At 55.0% G+C, this 25123-nt stretch overlaps 1 protein-coding gene across 2 annotated transcripts in view; it reads right to left on the reverse strand.

Annotated features, from left to right (window-relative positions):
* Positions 1 to 268: 268 nt before the first annotated feature.
* Positions 269 to 25123, reverse strand: part of ATOH8 (atonal bHLH transcription factor 8) — a 31485-nt gene continuing 6630 nt past the window's right edge. Inside the window, exons 2-3 of one of the 2 annotated variants that reach the window (XM_060169634.1) lie at positions 23943 to 24134; positions 269 to 1335 (exon numbers count right to left, since the gene is read on the reverse strand). In XM_060169634.1, coding sequence (XP_060025617.1) covers positions 1330 to 1335; positions 23943 to 24134 — 198 coding nt within the window. In that variant the 3' untranslated portion in view covers positions 269 to 1329. Of the gene's footprint in view, positions 1336 to 23942; positions 24135 to 25123 lie in introns of those variants that run through there. The other variant, XM_060169635.1, reaches the window with a different exon arrangement.

Raw genomic sequence — 25123 nt, forward strand, 5'->3', positions numbered from 1 at the left:
ATAAATTAATTAATAAACTCCTAAATAAAAAAAAAAAAAAAATTCAGTCCCCACCTTATAAACGCACAGTCTGGAGTGAACGAGGCACGTTCCTGACCTGGCCTCCTGGTCACTAGTCCAGGCCGAGGCCATGGCGAGGGCCCCACCCCCTTACACACACACAGCTCACTTCCCGAAGGGCTCTCAACCTCTCCCTCCCCCCACCACCCTCTCCAACTGACCGGCCAAAGTCCTGGTCACCCACAGGGTCCATCAACACAAGCAAGTGTTTTCGTTACATGTTGGGGCTTTTACTTCAATTTGAAGCAGATGGTTGAGCACAGATGTGAACAGCTTTGGCCTTGTGCACAAGGAAGGAACAGGCCTTGACTTTGAACATGCCCGCCTCCCCACATACTGGCCCATTCCCCTGGTCCCTTCCTCCCCTCCGCCCCCCTGCACAGCCATCACAGCCCGCCGGCCCCCAGGCAGGGTGCCATCTTGTGTGCCCAGTCAGGAGGGCGGGGCCCTGGCAAGGAGTGGCTGGCTGGACCGGCTGGGGGTCACCTTGGGGCAAGGCCCTGGGGTGAGGTACGGGTGGTCAGTATTGCCCCCCACCCTCCCATTCACTTCTCACGATGCTTAGGGCCCAAGAAGGAGCCTGCGCCCAGGGAACATGGGAAAATCAGGGTCAGAGGCCTGGGCAGCCAGTGGGAAGGAGAGGGGGGCCGGGATCTCAGACCTCATTCCCCACAGGTGCCCCCAGCCTCCCTGTCACAGCCTCCCTATCACCGATAAGCCAGAAGGCTTATCTGCGTCCAGCCAGCTCGGGGCCCAGCTGTAGAAAGGGAGTTCCGGGTCAGAGGGTCAAGCGCTTCCAACAGTCACCAAACGTCCATCCTTTCCACGAGTTCCTAGTGGAACTGCTGACTCTTCTTTGGCGTGAGATGGGACCCGGGCAACAGGAGGAGTAAACATCACAGAGCAACAGTGTGGCTTTTCACTATGGGGTCTTCTCACCCCATTTTGTTCAGTGTCTCTGTCGAATCTTTGGCAATGAATTTCTGCAGCCAGACGGTGGGCCTCAGGCCCGGGCAAGGGGAAGGCTTTGCTCTCCCCGTCCCACCAGGCAGAGAGCAAAGTGCAAAGTCACTGTGGAGTGGTTGCGGGGTGGGGCGGGGGGAGAGGGCGAGAGGGGGCAGGCAAGCTTCTGTCCTGAGAGGTGGTGGTCTGAGCATCCGGTGGCAACTTAGAGAGGACGACAAGGCTGGACTTGGCGAGCTCACCTTCTCCTCAAGCTTGACTGGAAAGAGGGCCCACAGCAGCGTCCTTGGACAAGCCCATGGCCGGTCACTCCTGAAAGAAACAACCAATGGGAGGAGAGGGAGAAATTAGGAGGTTGGGATTAACATATACACACTACTGTATCTAAAACAGATAATCAACAAGGACCTACCGTAGAGCACCGGGAACTCTACTCAATACTCTGTCATAACCTATATGGGAAAATAATCTGAAAAAGAATAGATATCTGTATATATCTATATATAAAACTGAATCACTTTGCTGTACACCTGAAACTAACACAACATTATAAATCAAATATACTCCAATATAAAAAAATAAACTAAAGAAATAAAGAAACAGCAGCTAAGACCCGGCACAGCCAAATAAATAAATAAATAAATGTTTTTTAAAAATAAAGAAACAAACAAAAAATAAAATAAATAAGCTAAAAGGATATATTGTATAGCACAGGCATTAGAGCCAATATTTTATACTAACTTTAAATGGAATATAATCTATAAAAATTTTGAATCCCTATATTATATACCTGAAACTAATATAATATTGTAAACCAACTATACGTCAATAAACAAGCAAACAAACAAAAAGAAGGGCTTCCCCGGTGGCGCAGTGGTTACGGATCCGCCTGCCAACGCAGAGGACACGGGTTCAAGCCCTGGTCCCGGAAGATCCCACATGCCGCGGAGCAACTAAGCCCGTGCGCCACAACTACTGAAGCCCACAAGCCTAGAGCCCACGAGCCACAGCTACTGAAGCCCATGAGCCCGTGCTCCGCAACAAGAGAAGCCACCACAATGAGAATCCACAAGAGAAACCACCGCAATGAGAAGCCCGCGCACCGCAAGGAAGAGTAGCCCCCGCCCGCCACAACTAGAGAAAGCCCGTGCGCAGCAACAAAGACCCAACGCAGCCAAAAATAAAAATTAAATAAATAAAAATTTTTAAAAAGCCAAAAAACAAACAAACGAAAACCAACCAATGGTCAGAAGTAGCCCCCACTGGTCCTGACTCCACAAGGCCGACCTGTACCAGGTGCCGGCGCCCATGGTACCTCCTCTTACTCGATCCTCGCGGCTGCCCGGGGAGGGGCTCGGGAGGGACTCGTATGGCCCAGGCAGGGACTGAATCTTGAAAGGTTCGGTAAGGGATGGAGCCAGGATCTGGACCCAGGACCGGCTGCTGCCAGAGCCCACGTCGTCCCCTTACTCCCCACCCCTACCTTGCTGCATTTCAGAGCCACTGCTGATTTTGCTGGTTTGGGGGATGGGCGGGGTTGTAGAGGAAGCTCAGGGACCCCTGATCCTGATACCACAGTCCGCCAGGTCACACCTCTGAGGGATATCAGAGTCAGCCCTGTCCCCCCACGGGAATGGCATCCTTACCTCCTTCTCCCTACACCAGGGGTCCCCAACCCCCGGGACCCCTGTACCAGTCTGCAGCCTGTTAGGAACCGGGCTGCGCAGCAGGAGGTGAGCAGTGGCCGAGCCAGCAAAGCTTCGTCTGCCGCTGCCCATCACTCCCATCACCGCCTGAACCCTCCCCTCCCCCATGGTCCGTGGAAAATCTGTCTTCCACGAAACCGGGCCCTGCTGCCAAAAAGGTTGGGGACCGCTGCCCTACACCCTTCAGACAAGACACTACACCGGCAGCCAAGAGGCTGACTCTAGGTGCAGCCCATCCCCCCGCCAGCTGGGCCTCAGTGGTCTCATCTATAAAATGACAGTGTCTTCATCTATAAGAGGACAGTGTCCTCAGCTGTAGTAGAAATGAAGTCTGACCTGGGAATTCGAACACAGAAAACAGATGAACACGGTTGTAGTCTATTTGGATCGGGAGAGCACAGGGGACACAGAGAGAGGGGAGCCCAGAGTCTACAGTATTCCTTCCAACGTGGAGCCTGGGGTGGCTGTGAGAACCCAGGTGCTCTGGGGCAAATTGGGAAACCCCTAGGTTAGACCGTCTTTCAGTTCCTTGCAGTCCTGACCTTCGGAAACTTCACACTGGCAGCTGAACTTGGTGTTGCTCATGAGAAAACTGACCAGAGGGCATGATTTTGCTACAGGAAGGGACAGGAGATGCGAAAAGGTCCTGGGGCTACCGGGCTTTAGTTTTGGGGGAGGTCAGAGCTGGTGGGGAGGCTCTTCAGGGGCTCCCAGTCCACCCAGAAGACGCAGGAGAATAACAGCCATCCGCTAACTGGGCACAGCACAGCCCTAATACCGCAGTTCCAAATCCTTCTCTCCCGTTTCCTGCAACAACCCTGAACAAACAGCTAAGCACTTATTTTTGAAGCAAAACATCTGTCAGGCACCTCTGACATGCCAGGGCGCTTCTCACGTCCCCAGCTCAGAGGTAAGTGCTACGAGTTGGCAGCACCACGATTCGAATCCAGATCGGCAGTGTTTATTCTACCACAAGGAGCCTGCTCCTGCTGAAAGGGAGGCTCGGGGAGCCGGGCTGCAGCCAAACCACGAGGCTGGAGGGGCTGCTAACCACAGGCCCTAGTGAGCCTCAGGCCTGGGCGGCGCTGGGCAGGCAGCCAAGGTGCGAGGCCGGGGCAAGGCTGGAAGTGGGGTCCAGGGAGGGCGAGGGAGCCCAGCCAGGAGGAGGGAGTGTCCTCCAGCTAACAGAGGCTAAGAAGGGGAAAAGGAAAAGTGAGAGGAGGTAGCATCTTGATGTGGTGAATCCAGGCTCACATTCTCCGAGCCCATGGTGCGTGGCTGGCCCCAGCAGGAATCTGCTTTTTGTTACCGAGTCTGAGGAGGATTAAGAAGCGGAAAGGAAACCCGTGGGGATGGCACTGGGTCTGTGGTCCACGGGGTGATTTACAGCCGCGTCATCCCGGCGCTGGCTGCCTGGGCGGGCCCTGCGGAGGACTGGCCCGGAGTTCCTCCCTTGTTCAGTCTGCCTGCGGTCAGGGAAGGCACGGAAGGCTGGGGCAGCTGAAGCCATCCCACTGGCTGCCCTGTAAAGGCGGCCGCCCGGCCGGGCCCAGCCCCAAGCCCTCCGTCGGCTCTCAGACTCCACTGAAGCCATGGCTACCACCCAAGAGCAAGGGAGACAGGGGTTTCTCTCGCCAAGGCCCGACCTGCAATTCTCAACCCCACCCTTTCCCTAACGTCTACACTGGACCTGCGTTCCCACCACCCACCTTGGTCCAGGAATGCCAGCACAGGCATCATCCGTCCAAGGAAGCCTCATGTCAACTGGAGCGTGGTGGGAAGAACACTGGGAGGCCTTAGGTGCCACGACCTTTTTTTGCAATTAACCGACTGTGTGACCTTGGGGAACTGACTCTCCCTCTCTGTGCTTTAATTCCTTCACCTGTACGGCAAGTGCACGTACGTTGGATTAGCACTCCCCAAAGGGTGCTCTTCAGAATACTAGCCAGGTGAGGTATATCCCATGAGTTTGGGAAACATCACAGACCTTGGCCCGACTTTGGAAAGTCACCGTGTATATGAACATATTAAAGTCTCTGAAAAGTCCTACGGTAAAGAAATTCGTGTGGCTTTACTTACCCAGTGTTTCCCCAACCCATCTGATTGTGTGACTGCAACCGCATTGTGAGGAGTAGAAACTCACTCTACTCTTCCCGTTATTTAAGGCTGCACAAGGGCATTTCAGAGGGACTGGGGGAAAGTCTCAGGAAAGCTTGCTGAACTGCAGTAGGGGCAATCTATGGCCCTTCCCTCCAGGTACCTGCCAACAACATCACTCAGCCACCTCCAGGCTCTGCTTCTGTCTTGCCTGTCTGCCCATTGGCCCAATCTCTCAGCATCCCAACCCCGAAGACCCAGTGAAGGCAGTCAGTTGGTCCAGCCTCAGTCAGATTCCTTCCCCTAGACCAATCTGGTGTGGCTGAGAGACAGGAGACAAACCTACCTATGCCATCCCTTCAGAAGAGGTGGGGTATGTGTGTGTGTGCGCGCACGCGTGTGTACGTAAGTGTAGGTGTGGATGTGTGTGCACGCACACATGCAAGCATAACTGCAAATACAGGGGAGAGGACTGGACATACTCCCCACTGTGACAACCACACCACAGACCCCCTTCTCATGTAACTCCTGGCAACATCCTGCTTGGGTCCATGTGAGAAGCACAGCTTGAAAGGGCCTCTTGCGTCCCCTCTGCCTCTGGCCTTCTGTGTGTGGTGTTCCCACTGCGGCCAAGCCTCTGATTATAGCTGGGTAAGGCTCTCACCGTCCTGAGGAGCCCCCTGCAGCATGACCCCTCCACACAAAAGATGCCCTTTAAACACAGGTCTTGCTGCTCACTAATACAAACTTTAAAAATGACTAGACAAGATGCCTCCCAGGTCCCTTTCAGCAGGTCTGACGTGCTGAGTCCGACTGAAGTGATTTGGTCAGGGTGACAAAGTGTCTGGGTTTATCACATTCAGAAATCATCTTTTTTTCTTTTTTGGCCACAGTATGGCATTCAGGATCTTAGTTCCCCAACCAGGGATCAAACCGTGCCCTCGGCAGTGAAAGTGCAGAGTCCTAACCACTGGACCGCCAGGGAATTTCCAGAAATCATCTTTTTATCTGCTCACTCATTTGTGGTCAGAATGGCAGCTCCACAATGGCAGGGACATGGTCGTTTTGTTCGCTGCTATAGCCCCAGAGCCTAGAACAGTCTGGACACACAGTAGCATCTCAATAAATATTTGTTATTTGTTGGACGTGTGAATATTTCCAGTTACCAGGCATTTTATTTACTGTAGCATTTAAGTACCACCAGATACGTTTCCTATTTCAAATGTAACACTGAGCATTTTTGTAACTGTGCCTATGTTTTAGGGGAACTTTTGGTAATTGTTGTGAACCCAGGAACAATGTTGTATCTGTCTGGTTTTGTTCACTTCCAGTTTTTAAATTTCTAATTATACCTCCTCTGTTTACTAAGTTTGTCCCTGGCTTTAAGTGGATTGGTTTCTTCTCCTCGTCACTTCTATGAGCTTCAGGGTAATTTTATCACTTGAGGGCATTTTAAAAAAAACGATTATTTCTGCCTATAAGTTATTTTACCTTTTAAGTTCATTTTCAGTCACTTCACCTATTTAACCTTTTTGTTTGTTTGTTTGTTTTTTGTTTTTCTGCGGGATGCGGGCCTCTCACTGTTGTGGCCTCTCCCGTTGCGGAGCACAGGCTCCGGACGCGCAGGCTCAGCGGCCATGGCTCACGGGCCCAGCCGCTCCGCGGCATGTGGGATCTTCCCGGACCGGGGCACGAACCCGTGTCCCCTGCATCGGCAGGCGGACTTTCAACCACTGCGCCACCAGGGAAGCCTTATTTAACCATTTTTGACTGTTTTCAAATCATACATCTTTCTGTATTTAAGCAATTTGTATAGAGCCTTCTATGTGTAGAGAAAGACGTCAAATGGGACTGAAATCCTGAGTTTTTTGTTTTTTATGGTTTGTCCTAAAAGGAGCAGTCAGATTGCAATGTTACTTTAAAACTAAAATATGAAAGACAAGCAGGGAGGGCATGGGAGAAGTATTCGTCAAGCCCCACACTATCAGGCATTATTTTACCTTTCACTTTTACGTACACCAATATATGGGCTAGAAAGGGTTTGGTTCTAAATGCTGACCACTAGGGTTCATCTTGGCCCCAAAGTCAGCGGGACTCTGGGGCCCTGGGCAGGCTGGTTGATCTCTCAAAGCCTCAGTTTCCTCATCTTTAAAATGAGCACAGGGGAGGGATAAACTGTGAGATCGGGATTGACATATACACCTATTATATATAAAATAGGTAACTAATAAGGACCTACTGTACAGCACAGGAAACTCTACTCAGTCCTCTGTAATGACCTATATGGGAAAAGAATCTGAAAAAAAGTGGATATATGTATATGTATAACTGATTCACTTTTCTGTACACCTGAAACTAACACAACACTGCCAATCAACTATACTCCAGTAAAAATTAAAAAGATAAAATGAGCACAGTAATAGTATCCACTTTCTAGCTCAGTTGCAAAGAATCAATGGGATGAGAGAGCCACACTCCCAGCAGGGCCTGGCACGCAGTGTAAGCACCAGCTCCCATTCCTGCAAAGAGCTGGGTCCTTGGTGTGATTCACTGGTGTTTGAAAACATAAAATGGCATCACAGGCTGAAAGGTCTCAAAAGAAGTAACCAGAAATAGTCATATGGAACCAACTGTCATCTCGGCCAATCTGCTTTAGACGAATTCTTTTTTAAAAATAAGCACAACTTTTAAATTACTTAAGTCACATCCATGACGAATGAATAACCAAAGTGTGGTATATTCATACAATGGAATATTATTCAGCCATAAAAAGGAATGAAGTACTGACATATGACAGAACTTGGATGAACCTTGAAAACAGTACGCTAGGTGAAAGGAGCCAGGCACAAAAGCCCACGTATTACAGGATTCCATTCCCATGAAATGTCCAGAACAGGGAAACCCATAGATTAGTGGTTGCCTAGGGCTGGGAGGGAGGAGATTGCTAAAGCATATGGGGTTTCTTTGGGGCCTGATGAAAATGCTCTAAAATTGGCTGTGGTGATGGCCACATTTTAGTGAAAAAACTAAAAAATCATTGAATTGTACATTTTAAATGGGTAAACTATAATCTCAATAAAAATGTTAAAGATTTTGGGACTTCCCTGGTGGCACAGTGGTTAAGAATCCGCCTGCCAATGCAGGGGACACGGGTTCAATCCCTGGTCCGGGAAGATCCCACATGCGGCAGAGCAACTAAGCCCGTGCACCACAACTGCTGAGCCTGTGTGCCACAACTGCTGAAGCCCACGCACCTAGATCCCGTGCTCCACAACAAGAGAAGCCATCGCAACGAGAAGCCCGCGCACCGCAATGAAGAGTCGTCCCCGCTCGCCACAACTAGAGAAAGCCCGCGCACAGCAACGAAGACCCAACGCGGCCAAAAATAAATAAATTTATAATTTAAAAAACTGTTAAAATTTTTGTAAATGCCTAAGTAGTATATGTTAATTATAGAAAAGTTAGAAAACACAGAAGAGTGAACAGAAGAAAACCATTTAAATCACCTCCATCTCCCCACCGAGAGAAACCATGATAGTGCTGGGTGATTGCTGTTCCACATACTTTTCCTTTTTTTTTTCCTAGTTGATACACAATGCTGTGTTGGTTTCAAGTGCACAGCAAAGTGATTCCGTTATATATATATATATATATATACACACACACATATATACGTACATATATATATATATTTTTTTAGATTCTTTTCGATTATAGGTTATTACAAGACATTGACTATAGTTCCCTGTGCTATACAGTAGGTCCTCACTGTTTATCTCTTTTATATGTAGTAGTGCGTATTTGTTAATTCCAAACTCCTAATTTATCCCTTCCCACCCTTTTCCCCTTCGGTAACCATGAGTTTGTTTTCTATGCCTTTGAGTCTGTTTTTGTTGTGTAAACAAATTCGCTTGTATCATTTTTAAGATTCTACCGATAAGTGATATCATATGGTATTTGTCTTTCTCTGTCTGACTTGCTTCACTTAGTATGATCATCTCTAGGCCCATCCATCCACATACTTTTCCTATGCGTAGGCAGACCTATGTTGGATTTCATGGGAGTGAAATCAGCTTGTGCAAACTGCACGGCAAGCTGGTGTTTGTGTTTTCTCCAACACTCCAGCCCATACATCTTTGCATCTGGCAGATCTGCTTCCACCTCTCCAAGGGCCAGGCTCTGCTGAGGTTATTCTGGGCACAAGCATAGGCCTGGGCTTCTGGCCTCCAAACTTCCCAGGGAACTGGAAGCAGGTATGGACCAGCCCACCCCCAGCGCCTCCCGCCTCGCCTGGCCTGGGCGCCACGGGTGACAGGCAGGAAATTTATGAGCAGTTGGAGCTGGCGGCCCTTTGCTGAGGGCAGGAACACGGTGTGAATCAACGACCACACTGTGTCCAGGCTGGGAGGGCTCTCCAGGTGCCAGGATCTGAGAGTTGCAAAGTTATAGCCAGAGCCCCTTGTGAGCCAGGAGAAGCCGCCTGGGGACCATGAACTGGGGGAAAACTTCATTCAGTCATCAAAGATTTATTGAGTTCCTCCCGTCAGCTCTGTGACAGGCGTCAGGGTTGGAGGCCCTGCCCTGCAGCAGCTTACAGTCTAACCCCAGGGCAGAGCAGAAACCACCAAAATGCTATCCTGGTAGATGCTGTCGAGTCACCTCTTCCCCCTGCCCCCCGCTGTGTCCCTCCAGGCCACTCGTCAGAGAAGTGAATATGATTGCCAGGAGCTCCCGGCTACAGGGTGCAGATAGCTTCCTGTGATGCTAGGAGGACGTTCTGCCCTGCCGGCCCAGGTCAGGAGCAACAGTGGGTCCAGCAGTCTAAACCGCTCGCTGACTGGGGCCAACATTTATGTTCAAACCTCAGGGTCAGTCAAGGACATACAGAAGAACTTTCCTAGCTGTAGGAAACCACCACTGAGTAACACTGGGGACCCCTCCTGTGCTAAGATGCTGGAGCTGAAGCTGGGACCCAGGCACCCGGGCCAGCACTAAGAGAGCACCGTCCAGTCCCGGGCGTCCCCTCTGTTCCAGTACAGCCCTGCGTGGAGTTACTTCCACCCATGGGAACGGAGACTCCAGGAGGGCAGGGTTCTGCTGCCTGTGTCCCTGCTGTGTCCCCAGTCCAGGACAATGGGGCCTCCAGTCCAGCTGCCTGCCCCGAAACCCACCTCACTGCAGTCTGGGGAAATGTGTTCCCCCTCTGAAGCCTCCAAGCACTTCATACCGACTCCTCCTACACCCCTCTGTGCTCGAGTTATGGCTGGTGCAGCTGCCATCGCCCACATGCTCCCCCCACACGGCTCCACCACGGGCTCCTGAGACAGGGGGCCAGGTCGTCCTCCCAGGCCTGGGGACAGTAGTCCGTGAATCGGCTGAGGGCGGCCTCGTCCGGAGCCCAACACACTCCTTTGCATGTGCGGTTGTACAGTCCTTGGGAGGTGCTGTCGCTGCTTCCATTTTGCAGATGGGGAAATGGAGGCCCTCGGTCACACGCTAGGATGCAGCAGAGCAAGGCAGACCCCTCAGTCCCTAGAGGATTCAGCTTCTTCACTGGCAATCGGGACTAGAAAGTCCTCAAGCCACCCCCCCAGCTGCCACCTCTCTTGGTGCTAAGAAAGCCTCAGCCTTCATCCCCTGGGGCCTAAGGGAAGGTGGGAGGCCCGGCGCTTGCAGAGCCGGGCCAGAGCTCAGAGGGAGAACCCACTCCTGCAGGGGATGGGCAGGGAGACCCCAGGCGCCGTCGGGCCGACACTTCTCGGGCTGCAGGCTGACCATCTCTGCTTCTCTCTCGGTGCTCCCGCCGCGTCTCTCTGTACCAGCTCTCTCTTGGCCTCCCCTCTGCTTCTCTCTCCACGTCTGTCAGCCTATCTGCCTTTCTTGGTCCCCACCTCACCCCACCCACAGTACAGGGCACGGCAAGAGCCGAGCTGGCCTGGGTGAGGCCTGAGGCCCAGCTGCTGCAGCTTCCCATCTGCTCCCCATCCTGTGAGGTTGTCCAGCCAATTCCACTTCGCTGCACGCTGCCCTTCCAGATCCCAGAAGCTCAAGGAGCTCCTGCCCTTGCCCCATAGCCAGAGAAGGCACCCGGGCTGGAGGGCAGCAGATAGCTGGGCAGACACGTGGCCCAGCCAGGTGAGGAAGGCCCTGCTCCCTGGAAGCGTCCCTAGGGCCCCGACTCATGACCCTCACACACGCCCCCCACCCCCCGCCAACACTACACATATACACACACCCCCAACCACAGTGTCGGGGGTCCCCGGGGGCCCCATCATGCTTCTGCATATCTCCGTGCCTCCCCTCTCCCCAATCCTTTTTTTAATTTAATTTATTTTGGCTGCATCAGGCCTTAGTTGTGGCACACAGGATCTTCGCTGCAGCACGCGGGATCTTTAGTGCTGGCCCGTGGGATCTAGTTCCCTGACCAGGGATCGAACCTAGGCCCCCTGCATTGGGAGCGCGGAGCCTTAGCCACTGGACCACCAGGGAAGTCCCTCCGCCTCCCCTCCCCAATCCTTATAGCAAAGCGACAGCAGGAGTGAGGGGGCATCAACCAGACAAGCCAATTCATGCTGAAGTGCCGGCCCACAAGCCTTTGCAAAGCCCACAGCATGTCTTCAGGAGACCCCCAGTCAGAGTCTAGCTGTGGATAGTTCAGGATCAGTGGAGGCAATAATGGGGTGGCTGGGAGAGGCCACCAGGCCCCTGGACAGATGATTTCTTAAAAAAGTGTGCAAACCCCCCCTCCGGCCCCTCCCATCGTCCCTAAGCCCCTCATAGCTAGACTCTGGAGCTACTGTGGGATCCAGGAAAGGGTAGGACATCTCTGATCAGGGCTCTTCACTCACCACCACCCTGACCGTCAGTGACACCACAACAGTACTGGGAAGAGAAACGGATCTTTCACCCACACACACACTTAAGTGCACGTACATACGCTCCCTGACGCACAAGCACCCTCACGGACGCAGTGCGGCGGAGTGGCTAAAGGTGCCGGCTGTGGCATCACACAGCCTCTGTTTGAATCCTGACTTCCCCATTCCACCAGCCGTGGGACTTGGAGCACTGACGTCACCTCTCTGTGCCTCGGTTTCTCCACCTATAAAATGGCAATAATAGTAGTCTACTGTCTGAGGCTGAAGAGAGGATTAAAGGTCACAAAGGCTGCGAAGCCAAGCACTCAGGGTGAGGCAGCCACATGTCAGTACACACACGTGTGTATGTATGTGTGGGGGGGTCTCCCCCCATTTCCATGTCAGCTCCTCAAGGCAGGAACTGTGTCTCCCCATCAGGTGGCCAGGGCCCCACTGGGGACACGGCAGAGAGGAGCTAGCTGCCCACGAGATAGTGTGGAAGGCAGCTAGAAACACCTCACTTGCTTGGGCTTTCACGCTTCCATTCATTCGGCAAGCACGTACTGAGTGTTCAGACTGTGCCCGGCTCCATTCAGAGCACGGTGGGGGGGGCCCCCGCAGTGAGCAAAACAGACAAGGACCCCGACCCGCCCAGCGCTGCCCCCGCAGGAGAACAAGCCCCTGAGCAGGAGTGACTTTCCCTAGAGAAAGGAAGCCGTGTGTTTTCTGTGCCCAAACAGCTTGGACAGGTCCCAGTTCCCAATAATTGATGCACTTCCCTGCATTCTCCGTCAGACGCTACTGGATGAACTTCAGCTTCCCCTTGACAACTCAAGGTCAAGCCCGGGAACGTCAGTCTACAGAAGACTCCCCAGGTCCTTGAGGCTCCTGGGGCCCCTCACCCCGACACCAAATGGCTCCAAGCCCCTTGGCTTTTCTGAGCCCCTGGTGTTGCCCTTTTTGTTCTCTGTTTCCTCCCACGCCATCAGGCCACTGGCTGTGATTCTGGGGGCTGTCACTGCACCTGCTCCAGGAGCTGGTCTCCTGGTTGTTTCTGCTCAGCTGCTCTGACCCGAGCCTCCAGGGAGGCAGGCTTGTAAGAACTGTGCACAGAGCTGAGCACAGTGGGCTGCGAACAAGGTCCTGCAGGGCTCTCCTGTGAGCTTTCCTGCCCGGCCTTTGTGTCGTTCAGCCTGAGTTCCAAAGGGTGGGGCCTTTGTTTTGTTCTCCAGAGTGACCCAGCACCTAAAACAATGCCTGGCACATAGTAAACACTCAAAACTGTTTATTCTTAAATAAACGTACAGCGTGCTTCGAGCTTAATTCATCTTTTTCTGCTTCTGTTGAATAAACAAACCACCACTGCGTGTATACGTGGAGGGGGTGGGTGCCAAAGTGGATCCTGACCCCTGGGGGAGAGGGGAAGCGCTGAAACCCTTGAAGACCTCCGGGCACCTCCCCAGTGCCAGACACTCAGTCCACCATGTGGGAGGCCCTCCGTCTGATCCTGGCAGACAGTGCCTACAGATGCCCCAACAAACCTGTGCACATACACACACACACACACACACACAGAGCAGAAGGACGGACTCGGTGTCTGCTGCCTGGCAACAGAGTCAAGTCCACCCAGTCTAAGTCCCTGGGTGGGGAGGGGACACTCAAGGTCCCTCTTCCCACCTTCCGGATGGACAGCAGTGTCCTCCAGGAGCCCCAGTGACTGCATAGTGCAGCCAGTTGACGTAGCCCTTTCATGGCCATCATTTCCTTGAACCCTCCTCACCCATGGACATTTCTATCCACGTCTCATGAGGAAAGTGAAGCTTGGAGAAGGCAAGTGCTCGAGCTGACAGAGCTCATGAGTGGCTGCGCTGAGACAGACCCGCGTCACTGCTAGACCCCCTCACCTTGGGAGAACAGAGGGCAGTGATGGTCTAGATTCAGAAGCGCTTGTTTCACGGGGCTGGAGGAGCCTAGGTCCTGCCCGGCCCCACCCAGCTGTGTGGCACTGAGTGACTTCACCCCCCTGGGTCCCAGCCTCCTCATCTAGCTCCCATGGTTAGTGACGTGGATCTCAGGAGGTCACTGCAGAACTCAAGAGGATAAGAGGCATGAGAAGCCTCTGCAAACTGAAAAGCACTGTGCAGAGGAACCAGGTCACCAGTGGCCTAGTCACCTAGGTTCTCTGAACCTCAGTGCTGTCAACTGAAAACAGGGCTACTGGCCCTCACTTTGCGGGGCTGGGGGGAGGAGTGGGCAAACTCGCAGAGATGGGGTTCTGACACTGTGGTTGAGGTTATGATGACATCCGTCAGCCCCACTGGGAAGAAAACCACTCTGTCAAAAATCAGGGTCAACTTTCCAGGGATGAGCCACGTGGCCGTTTACCCTACTCTCCTCCCAGATGAGAGGCCCCAATGTCCTCCTCAGTTTCAGGGAGAGCACCCCTTCTTCCAGGGCAGGTAGGGGATGGCTGGACAGGACTGACTGAACTGGTGAGGAGAAACGCTCTTCCCGGCAAGGCCCTGCCCTGCCTTGGATGTAGCGTGTGGATGAAGTACTCAGTGCTGTGGCAGCCACTGTGCAGTCATGAGGTAAAGACCAAGAAAGAAGCCCAAAGCCTTAGCATCACCAGAGCCTTGGAGCCAGGGAACAGTCTCCTCACTTCACCTTTCCTAACTGTGAGAAACAGGAGCCCTGTTAGTTTAAGCTGCTGCTAGAGGGGTTTCTGTGATCTGAAATGCAAAGCTCTCTGCACTGATTCAAGGCAACAAGAGCCCAAACTCCCCAAACAGGAGCCTGGGGGAGCCCAGGGGCACTTCCTTGTCTGTGTCCTAAAGCCCCTAGTTCACGCTTCCCTAGAGTCTTTGCCTTCAGCTCAGGAATATTCAGCCCCAGCGTGTGTGGATTTGCGTGGAAGGAACGCTGTGCATTACTTGGCAGCCTCCTCTGTGCCAGGAGCTGGGACACAAAGATGAAAGGGCTGACAGTCTAGCTAGAGAGGTGTCCTAAACACACATTGTGTGACATAAGGTAATGTAGTATAGAGTTTTAATATCACATAATTTATCAAGTAACATATCACCTAAAAATACAATAAAATGAGCTCTCAAATATCACATAATAGAGTATCACATAATATATCATGACTTCATACTGTATCATAGGATGCGCTCCTGAATTAGACTCTACACCCCCCTATGGTAAGGGCAGGGAGGTGGCCATGCTATGGGGCCCTGAGGTGGAGGCTGGGGTAGGGGTCAGGGAGGGCTTCCAGGAGGAGCAGGACTTAGCCAGACAGACAGGGTAGAAGGGCATTCCAGGCAGAAGGGACGGCGTGAGCACAGAGGCCAAAAATAGCCCCTCTGGGCGAGGAGTTCTGCGTTGATGGAGTGTAAACTGGGACACCGGGAGTGACCGGCTGGAGCCAGGTCACTTAGGGGGAGGGGCAGGTGCCCTGTAAGGGAGTCTGGCCTCTACCCTTGGCCTGTGGAGAGCCCCTGAGGGGTCCTGAGCAGGGGGAGTGAGGCAGTCAGACCTGGCTTTCAGCAGAGCTGCTGGGAGGGGCTCAGGTGGGTATGAACTGCGCCAGGGAGCAGCTGGGCGGCAGGGCCAGGCCCCAGGTGGCCATGAAGTCTGGGCAGAGAACTAAGCACCGTGAAGGCAGGAAAGGCTCCTGCTTCGCCCTCTAGAAACGTTTATACTAGGAGGTCAGGAAGGCAGGGATTTATACCTTCCCCTAGAGCCAGCCTCCGGTCTGCAGGGGCAGGTAGAAAAAGGATGACCAGGGCCTGCTGGTGCCCCCGTGCCAGGCGATCCACTGTGCCAGGGGCAGGGGCTCAAGGCTGGGCAGTGGGCAGGACAGGCCTGGTCACTCCAGTGTCCTCCATTCTCCTCCCACTGCTCCTCTGGAAGCCCCAGGTCTGGAAAGCAAGTTCTGGTCACTGGTCGGACCCCACGTCATCACCAGGGGCCTGGGGCCAGCGGCCACACCTCCTTCCCCAGGCCCTCCTCACCTTCGGCTCCACGGGGACTAGCTTCTCAGGCAGCAGACACGGGAGGGAGGACAGAGTTCACAAAACAGTTTCACATCCTTTGTGCCACGGACCCCTGGAGAGGTGGGCAGTCAGGCTGGCATCTCCCGGATACGACACTTGAGCAAGGCCACCCAGCCACGCAGGCCCCTGGGCAGAGACGAGACCAGCCTCAGAGTCCAGACTAGGTAGCTGCCCGCCAAGGCCTTAGCAGGGAGGGGGGACCTCGGCCCATGCCCAGCCCTGCAGACGGGGAGACGAATGGCCCTGAAATTGTGATAAACTCATATATATTTTGTCCTGCCAGAGCTGCCACCTCTCCAACCAAAACTGGGAAGAGAGGAGAAGGGAGTGAAGTACGGCGCCTGAGCAAAGCGCAGATGAAACGCCCTCCGAAGCCCGAGCCTCAGCGTGTGAGGACCGGCCACCCGCGGCGATGTGGACGACAGGCTTTTTCCACTGCCGGGGTGAGGGGCAGCCGAGCTGCTGGGTCTCACGAGACAGCACTGGGGCAGGCAGTGAAAAAGGGGTGCCGGCACTGAGAAAGGAAAGGGGAAGCCCCCAGTCCCCTGCCCCTGCCCCGTGACCCCCCATGAGGTCACGCCCATCTGACACCTGGGAGGTGTCCCTCTCCCCACCTCCACCTGGCAGCCCTGGGCCTGACTCTCAGCTCCCCCTCAGGGGTCCAGGGGGTGTGAGGAAGGTGGCCAGGCCTTGCCCTCCCCTCCCCACCGCCGCCAATGCTGGCCTCCCAGCTGCCAGCCCTGCCCCAGCACAGCCCAAGGGCCCCACTCGGGCCACCCGGTGACTGCTCCCAGGAGGTGCCCAGATTCCAGGCAGACGTCTCCCAGAAGTTTCTGGCGGTGGCGGCGGTTCTTAAAAAAGGCTTCCTGTCATACTGCAATCAGCTGGGGCGCCAGGCGCTGAGCGTTTCATTAATGCCACTGCTCTCCCAGAGCGTCTCCGTGTTGCCTTCCGATGTGTTGATGGCAGTCTCCACGCTCTCTCTGCCCCCGACCCTCCCTCGGGTTGACGACTTTCTGCTGCCCTGCCCACACTGTGCCCTCCCGGGCACCTTCTTTCTGCCCCGTCTCCTCCAGCCCGGGTTTTATGACAACAGTCACTTCTAACCGCCTCCCATTTGAAGAGCTTTGAGAAGGAAAAACAGTTCGGCAGCGTCCAGGATACCTAATTAGGTGGCCTTCAGGCACCTTAGAGGAGGAAGAAAAGTCACAACTGGTGCAAGAAGGGGAAGAAACACCATTAAAAGAAAACAAGGGGAAACCAAATAAAGAGCGGAGATAAAGAGTCCGGAGAAAACAGCGGCGCCTGAGAAACACGGATTCCAGCCGCCAACTTTTACGGCGTCCAGCCCTGTTATTCATAAGCGAGTTTCCTCTCTCACAAAGGACCTTTTGCACGGTTTTCCCTGCTGCCTCCAAACCAGCTGCTTGTGCTGTTGTATCCTGAGTGATGATGAGGCTCTGAAAGGGTTTTTTGGGAACAGATGGCCAGGGGAGAGCTGGGGAACATGCCAGCAGAGCGCTGGGCGGGCTGCCAGGGCCTGCGGTGACTGAGTGCTTGGGCTTCCAGCTCGCGTGCTTTCCCTGCCCTCTGCCCTCCGTGGCGCCAGCAGGCCTTCCCAGCGAGCGCTCGGAACATCTGGAGTCTGGGGCTGCCAGGAGGGGGGGCCGCGGCGGCCGGGCGGGGGACCCTCTGTTCCAGCGGAGCTCCCAGGGCCTCGCCACCAGGCCCGCCTTGTGGAACAGCTAATCAAAACCACAGCGCCCGAATGGGAACCAGGCGCGCTCCCAGCTGCAGCCAGAGGCCGCCAGGGCGACTTAACCCCGTGTCAGGCCTCGCTGGCGGCGGCACTGGGGGCGGGGGGCTGCTGACACCACCACCCCCACCGGCCCGGCCCACCCCTTGCCACCCCCAGCGGTCTGTGGGCTCCCCGCGGCTCAATGGAGCCTGCAAGCGCCACAGCCTGGCTGCTTACATAAGAGCTGCTGCTCCTGACAAGGCCCTGCACCCGCATTTGCTGGGGGTCTCCGGGCTCAGGCCACCCTGCTGGGCGGTATGTGAGCTTCAGGGCCCGGGCGCGGCTGAAGAGCTCGGAGTTTGGAACCAAAGAGACACGGGCTCAAAGCAGCTCCACCACTTCCTCGCTGCATGGCCTTGGGCAAGCTACTGCCCCTCTCTTGGCCTCAGTTTCCCCTCCGTGAAATGGGGAAGTGGTGCTAACTTGTGGGGTCAGCATAAAGGGTAGAGATAAAGTACGGGAGGTGCTCGGCACGCAATGGGCACCCCCCGCTCGGTCAGCGCGACTGTTGGTGAGAGTCTGTTTATTAGCATTATTACCACGTACAACCACACGTTATGCATGTTCTTTGGTATGAATCCGTGAACTTTGAAAGCCCAGGGATTTCTGGGCTGGCTAGGTGCTCGCCCCCCTTTAAGGATGCAGGGCCAGGGGGTTTGCCCCGAATGCCGGACAAACAGGAGTCCCCCATTCAGAATTATTTGCCCTTATCTGCCCTTTGTCTGGTCATTCATCCATTCCAGGCACTGCCCTTTCCCGAGATGATCCTTCCTGGGATTCCATATGAAGTTGTTACCTTGTGGCTGTAAATTCCTGAGATTTCCCTTCCGGCACTGAGAAAAGGCCAGCCCTTTCTCATACTGGATCTCCTTTAATCCTTCCAGCAAGGTGGCGAGGAAGGTTTATAAGCTCACACTTTACACACGAGAGAACGGGGGATCAGAGAAGTTAGGTAACACACCCAAGGTCACAAGGGTAGGAAGTACCAGTGCCGTGATTCAAACCCAGGTCTCCAGCGCCAAAGCCTACACTTCCCCTACTTCGTGGTCTTGCCAAGGGTCTCCCTGTCGTATGTGCCTTAAAGTTAAATGACAGCACCAGAGAGAACTGAAAGGAACTGTAGGGTTCTCTCAACTCAACACCCACCTGTAGCATCCTGGACCACCGAGCCTCTGAAGGGGTTTCCAGAGGGGCACCCTGGCTCGAAGAGATGCCCTGGAGGTTACAGCATCAGAGGGGACTTTGCACGTCTCTGACTTTCTGAGCAGGAGAGGTCGGTTCTTTCTCACTGTCCGAGACCCCAAGTTTTCATTCATACACAGCATGGTGGAGAGAAGGGTGGGGTCTGTGAGTGCGTGTCAGCGGGGGAGAGGAGGAAGAGGTGAAGACAGTGTGAAAGGAGAGGGGAAAGCAGTGCCCCAGTCTCTCCCCCACCTCGGGACCACCCGGCGAACAGCAGAGGGGCCAAGTTCTGCGTTCCAAGGAAGCTAACCTGGGGGGCTCCCCAGCCCACGACCCCTCCATCCCAGTCCCTGCCAGCCGTGTGGACTAACGGTGTCAACCGAGAGAGGAGAAACGGCAGCTGAGAGAACACTCCGTGTTAGAACAAACAGCTGGCGACAAACGTCTATGTAATTGGAATGCCAGAAAAAATAAATTGCATCCATTTTTATGACAAGAAGGGAATTTAATGGTGGTTTCCCACCCACCCCCCTTCTTTCCCAGCATAGACGGACTCCATGGGCTCTGAAAGCACATGGTATTTAACTCAGTAACATGGCTCGGAGGATGTGGAAACAGGACCTCCTCTCACCACCCCATTTCCATGCGGGGGGCGGGACAGGGAAGTGATAGGAGCCCCAGGCACCTCTCCTACTGGCCAGTTCCTCGGGCCTCTGAGCCTCAGACTCATTGTTCCTGGGACAACGTCAGGATCCACCTTGAAGGGGTGGCGGGAGGAGTCAACGGGGTGATCTGTCAGAAGTACTAAGCACCCAGTACCACGCCTGGCGTGGGATCCAGGCTCTAAGAACGTCAGGTAGTATCAGGATTCTCCGCGTGCACTGCACTGGGGTCCCAACAGTCTCTGCGAGCAGCTTTCAGATCTGTGTGAAATGCCCGTGATGGGCAGAGGGGAAGGGAGAGTAGACGCCTGTTGTCATTTAGACAGAAAAAGGAGCTGAGGTGACCTCAGTTCGGAAAGTCTGACCAGAAGGGGCCTTAGAAATCACTTCTGGGGTCAACTCGCCTTACAGAAGTGGAGACCAAAGCCCCAGTGGGGGTGACTGTGTACGTGGCAGGTGGGGACAGAGACAGGACAGTGTCCCTCAGCGGGGACTCTGGGGATGCAGGAGACCCTGCACACGAGGGGCTGGATCCAGCCAGAGCAGGAGCTGGAGACTGCCTCGCATACTCTGGGGCTCCGGAACAGACCACAGAGAGAGCAGGTGCCACTAGGTCCTGTCCGAGGCCTGGTTTCAACCACCCAGACAGAACCCTCTCGGCTCCCACTGACCCCCCAACCCAAAACCAATGTGCTACCTCAGCTGGCCCCCAGCGCCGAAAGTACAGAAGTCTGCACCCAAGATGTTCTTCCCAACAGGGGTCCGGCTACCCTCGAACCTGCCATCACCACGAAAAGCCTCCCCTACCCAGAAAGCAGCAGGAAGAGAGAAGATGCGGTCGAGCTATGCCAGCCTCACTGCCTCCTCTGGTACTGGACCACCCACAGGGTGAGAAGCAGCCTCTGGCCTTGCAGAGCCAGCCTTCCCTGCCCAGCTGGTACACACGGCTACGGCCACAGCTCCAGGGTCACCAATCGGTGCCCAGGTGTCTGGTAGGGCCCTTAGCTCAGCGCACCATAATGGACTTATCTCTCCCCCCACCCCACCCCCGCCAACCTGGGGCCTGTGAGAAACCTGGGGGCAGGAACTTACTGGCCATTTATCGCCAGGGCTTAAGCGATGCCATCAGTGTTAGTAGCTGCTGCCGCTGTTATTATTATTATTATTATCATTATTCACTGGAAGGCAGGGCCCTAGACTGTGGGAAACTGCTCGTCTCCTATCCCGCAGGCCCGGCAATGCCCACCCTGCCCAGGTGTGGAACAGTTCTGCTTCTCTTCCCTTCTCTCCTCCTCAGAAGCTCCCAGGAGTCGCTGCTTTAAAAACAGGAGCTGCGGAAACATGGCCCAGAGCCAGGTGCTTAATGTGCATTATCTCCGGCTGCAGCCGGAGCTCGAGCTGAGATCTGCAGAGCCCTTCCATTCCTCCCACCTGTCTCTCCGCTTGGCGGCCTCCGACGAGCCTCTCCGCACGACCAGGACTTCCAAACGGACCCTGGAGCCTCAAAGTCACCTCCTGTGAGGTCCAGATATAGAGGACTCACCCGTCAAGGTCCCCACCCCCAGCAAGGAAGGGCTGAGACAGGCAAAAGGATGTGCCTGGGGCCTAGAGGGTAAGGAAAGATCACTTTAAATCCCACTCTTAACACAGGTCTGGAGGGACAAGGCAGCTCATCAGGGAACACTGAGTACAGTCTGTCAAGGCGGTGTTCTGGAAAAGGGTCACCCAGCCTCTGGGGCACATGAACTGGGAGAGAGCCGCGCTCCGTGGGACAGCTCAGAGCGCCATCAGTGGCATTGGTGATGACCATTTATGAAAGACTGCCTTTCAGCTGGTCACTGACATCAGCATCATTTTCTAGTTTCTTCCTTTCTTTATCCTTCATTAGAATGTCAGCCTGACTCACTCCCATCCCCAAACCCTCAGGCTGCCCTGAATGGCTGCTGGGGAGGGGCAACAGGGGCTTGATTTGAGACTCACATCCACCTGCCCTGTCCACAGGGACTAGGGAGGGTCAAGCCCGCCCCGTCGCAAATACCCGTCACAGTGCCCACGTGCTGAGGATGGGATTCCCCAACACGGAGCTCACTGCCGCTGCTCGACAGACACTGAACGAATGAATGTATGAACAAATGAAGGAACGCGTCTCCAGGGACACCAGCTCCCTTGGTTCTGGTTAACAAAAGGATGGCCTATCCCAGGCACTCAGGGCCACTGGGCGGGTCACTGAAGTCCATCCCTGAGGGCATCCCTGAAACTCACCTACCTGCATGGTGACAGATGCAGGAAGGCACACACACCAGGAGTGGGGTGGTGCTGTGATCCGCCAATCTACCAGGGCAGTTACAGGGCCCAAGAGGCCTCAGATGCCCCAGCAGCCCCAAGACCCTGTCCCATCCCTCCCTCTAAGTCCTCTGGGCAACGGTGGCTGTCCAGGCATGGTCCTCGGGAGATGCCAGCCTCAGGACAGCCCGCTCGGCAGGAAGGGCTGCAGGATGCAAGGGGCCCCTTGCCCTTCAGAGGTGAGGCAGGGCCTCTGCTTGTAGAGTCAGACTAGAAAGGGCCTTGGAAATCTCTGATGTTTCCACCATCCCCGTTTATTGAGGAGAAAACTGAGGCAAGAAGAGGTAAAGAAATGGGTCCAAAATGATACAGCTAGTAGGTGGTGAGCCAGGCCTTGAACTCAGGGCTGTTTGATGCTCTTACCCACAATCCAGCACCTCAGTCTCCCAATCTGGACAATGGGGAGGCTGGACCAGATAGTCTCTAAGTTGTCTTAGATTTGATGTAATTTCAGGGGAAGCCAAAAGCTCGTCTCTGCTGGGCATCGTCACCCCACCACCCCCCTTCTTCCCCCTCACCTCCCAAGCATCTAGTTTCCTCCCCAGCCCAGGGCACTTGCTCCAATCAAAGAACAGGGGAGGAGGGGGGCCCAGCACTCTGGCCTTTGGTGGCTGATGGGAGGACTTGGGGAGGGGGGAAGAGGGGCAGAGATGGGGGAAATGGCGCCTGTCCATCCTGCCCATCCACACCTCCTACCGACCACCACCGAACGCCAGGGGAAGTTCACCGAGAGTTTACAACCCTCCTTTGTCACCGAGCGCTGCATGGGGCCATCAATCACGCCCTTAATTTACCCGCGTCACCTTCCAGAGGAAAAGCCGCCCTGCGAGCAGCCAGTGGCGCTTCCTCTCTCACCCACTTGAGGAAGATTTCATCTAATTGGTCCACATTAAATCACTCCCAGGATCGCAACGTGCCCTCACCGCAGCAGCAGCGGCAGTGGCTGGCGGTGGGGACGTGCCGGGGCCCTCCCTGCTGTGGGCAGGAGAGTCCACAGAGAGCCTCCCTGGCTGGAAGCCTCTTGAAGGGGCCCCTGGGAAACCTGGAGAACCCAGAGAGGGGCCTCCTTGAAAGGGGGGCTGGGGGAGGAATGTCAGGGATGCGGGGAGGGGCCGGCCAGGAAGGAAGGAGGAGGTGGTAGGAAGGAATGAATGGAGGATGCCAGAGACACTTGGCTACCCCCCCCCACTCCCCATCCCTGGATGCCCAGGGGAGCCAGGCATCTCTAACCACCTCTACCCTCTTCCTGGATGCAGACTGGGTCCCACCCTCTGTCTCTCTCCCTCTAGCCTCGTGGGCACAGAGATCCAGAGGGTTGCCATGAGCCTTGCTCTGCGCAGCCTGGCAATGACCCCCAACTGGAAATGCTGGAAGCCTAGGCCATCTGGGAAGCGTAGCTGTGCCCGACACCTTTCCTCCCGCCCATATTTCTCCAAACACATCAGGCTTTGTACAGGCTGTTCCCTCTGCCTCAGATACTGTTCCTGCTTCATCTGCCCGGTGACCTCCTTGTTGTCCAGCTCAAACACCACTTACACAAAGATGACCTTTCCAACTCCCTTGGGCAGGAGAGGTCACCTGTCCCTTCTCTGCCTGGCCTTCCCCTGCCCCAGCACAGGCCTCCAGTGCCTCCTTTCCTACACTCTTCTGCCCTTATCCACGGGCAGGAGGGTCTCTGAGCATCCTGTGAGCTGCAGGGGTGCTGCGACCATACGTGTATCATTTTTATACCCCTGCCCGGCAAGCGCGGCACATGGCTGGGGCTCAGCAAATCTCTTCAGAACGAATGAATGAATATCGCGTGCCTTAACGCGCGGCCTCAGGTAACCCACAGGCCAAGTCACATTACCAAAACACACCAGAGGGCTCTCCTGGGCTGTTACCAGTTCAGGAGATCTCACCCTGATAGGACATCCATCAGGGGTCGCATGGGGGATTCATCCTAAGAGCACGTAAGGCCAGAAAGAGCTTCAGAGAGAAGCTGTCCTCCTCAGTTAAGTGATGAACACACGCAGGCCCAGGGTGACTGTCCCAGGTACCCAGCAGCCCGTTCCCAGGAGCAGAGTCACACACAGTCCCAGGGGTCTGAGGAGCCCTGAAGCTGGCGCCAACCCCAGCAAAGCTCCTAAGGGCCGAGCTCACCGGTCCCTCTGGAAGCCCAAGCTCCCGTCCCCACCTCTCTGTCTTCCCGGGAGGCTGCCGCCTGCATGGCTGGCACGTACCTTGCGCTTCTTGGCACGGCCCTCGGCCTGCAGGGTGCGGGTGCAGCGCTGCACACACTCGGAGAAGCTGAGGTTGCTGTGGTCGGCGCTGTAGTCCAGGTCGGCCAGCCGCGCCAGGGACAGGATGTAGTTACAGGCGATCCTCAGGATGGCCAGCTTGGACAGCTTCTGCCCATATGAGTAGCATGGCACCTGGAGGGCGAGAAGGCGTCAGGAGGAGCTGCCAGGGTCTCTGCTGAGAACGGCCTGGGGGCACCTCAGCCAGGCAGGGGTAGGGCCCCTCTCACTGACATCTGCACCGCCGGGCAGGGGACTGCAGGGCGGCAGAGGTGGCCCATCGAGTCCCTCAACCCGGATTTTATTCCCTGTTCTGAGCACCCGCCGTTTCCACACTCACCACCTTGGGAGGCATCCACGTTCCCACGTCACAGGGGAAGAAACCGAGACTTAGCTCTTGCCCGAACGTCAGTGCGCACGAAACACAGTGAGTTCCCCCAGGACAGAGCTCCACCCCGCTCCCTCCCTGAGAAGGAATCTCTCAGAGAGAACCGATGTTTTTTAGCTCTGAGGGTCTATTTACTCATTCAGTGGCACTTGTCTTGCTGGGCACTTGGGGTCCGACCACAGATAATAACTCGGGTCTGCCATCAGAGAACTTACACTCAAGAGGGATGTTATAACGTCAGAGCAGAGTTAGGTGCCCGGGACTCTGGGAACAGACCAGAAGCAAAGTGTCAGTGCTCAGCTGGGGGGCCCACACACGATTGGCTTTCTTTTGCTTTTCTCTTTTTCTTTCCTCCCTCTGGACCTGGGGCACTGCTGGGCATTGCAACAGGACAGCCCCAACCAGACTTGACAGCCTTGACGTTCATCACCAACTAGACACTCACTAATGGCACAGGGATTTGTATGCGTGAGGCGATGGGGTCTCTAACATTGTCCACCAATGCTCCTGCTGCTTGAGCAAAAAGCTACAAAGACTGCAGCAGAGTTCTGTGTCGTAACACGGAGACATCACCACAAAGTCCACCCGACAGGTGCTAACCAATACAGTTGCCCTGACGCGTCGTTCACCTAAATGGCCCAAACGTGCACTGCAGCCAAGGCTGCGGCATCCTCCTCTCTACGGCTCTCCAGGATCTACACGCAGCGTCCATCCCCACCACGGATACCTGGTACTA

The sequence above is a fragment of the Lagenorhynchus albirostris genome, chromosome 13 (assembly GCF_949774975.1).
Source record: "Lagenorhynchus albirostris chromosome 13, mLagAlb1.1, whole genome shotgun sequence".
Classification (NCBI taxonomy): Eukaryota; Metazoa; Chordata; class Mammalia; order Artiodactyla; family Delphinidae; genus Lagenorhynchus; species Lagenorhynchus albirostris.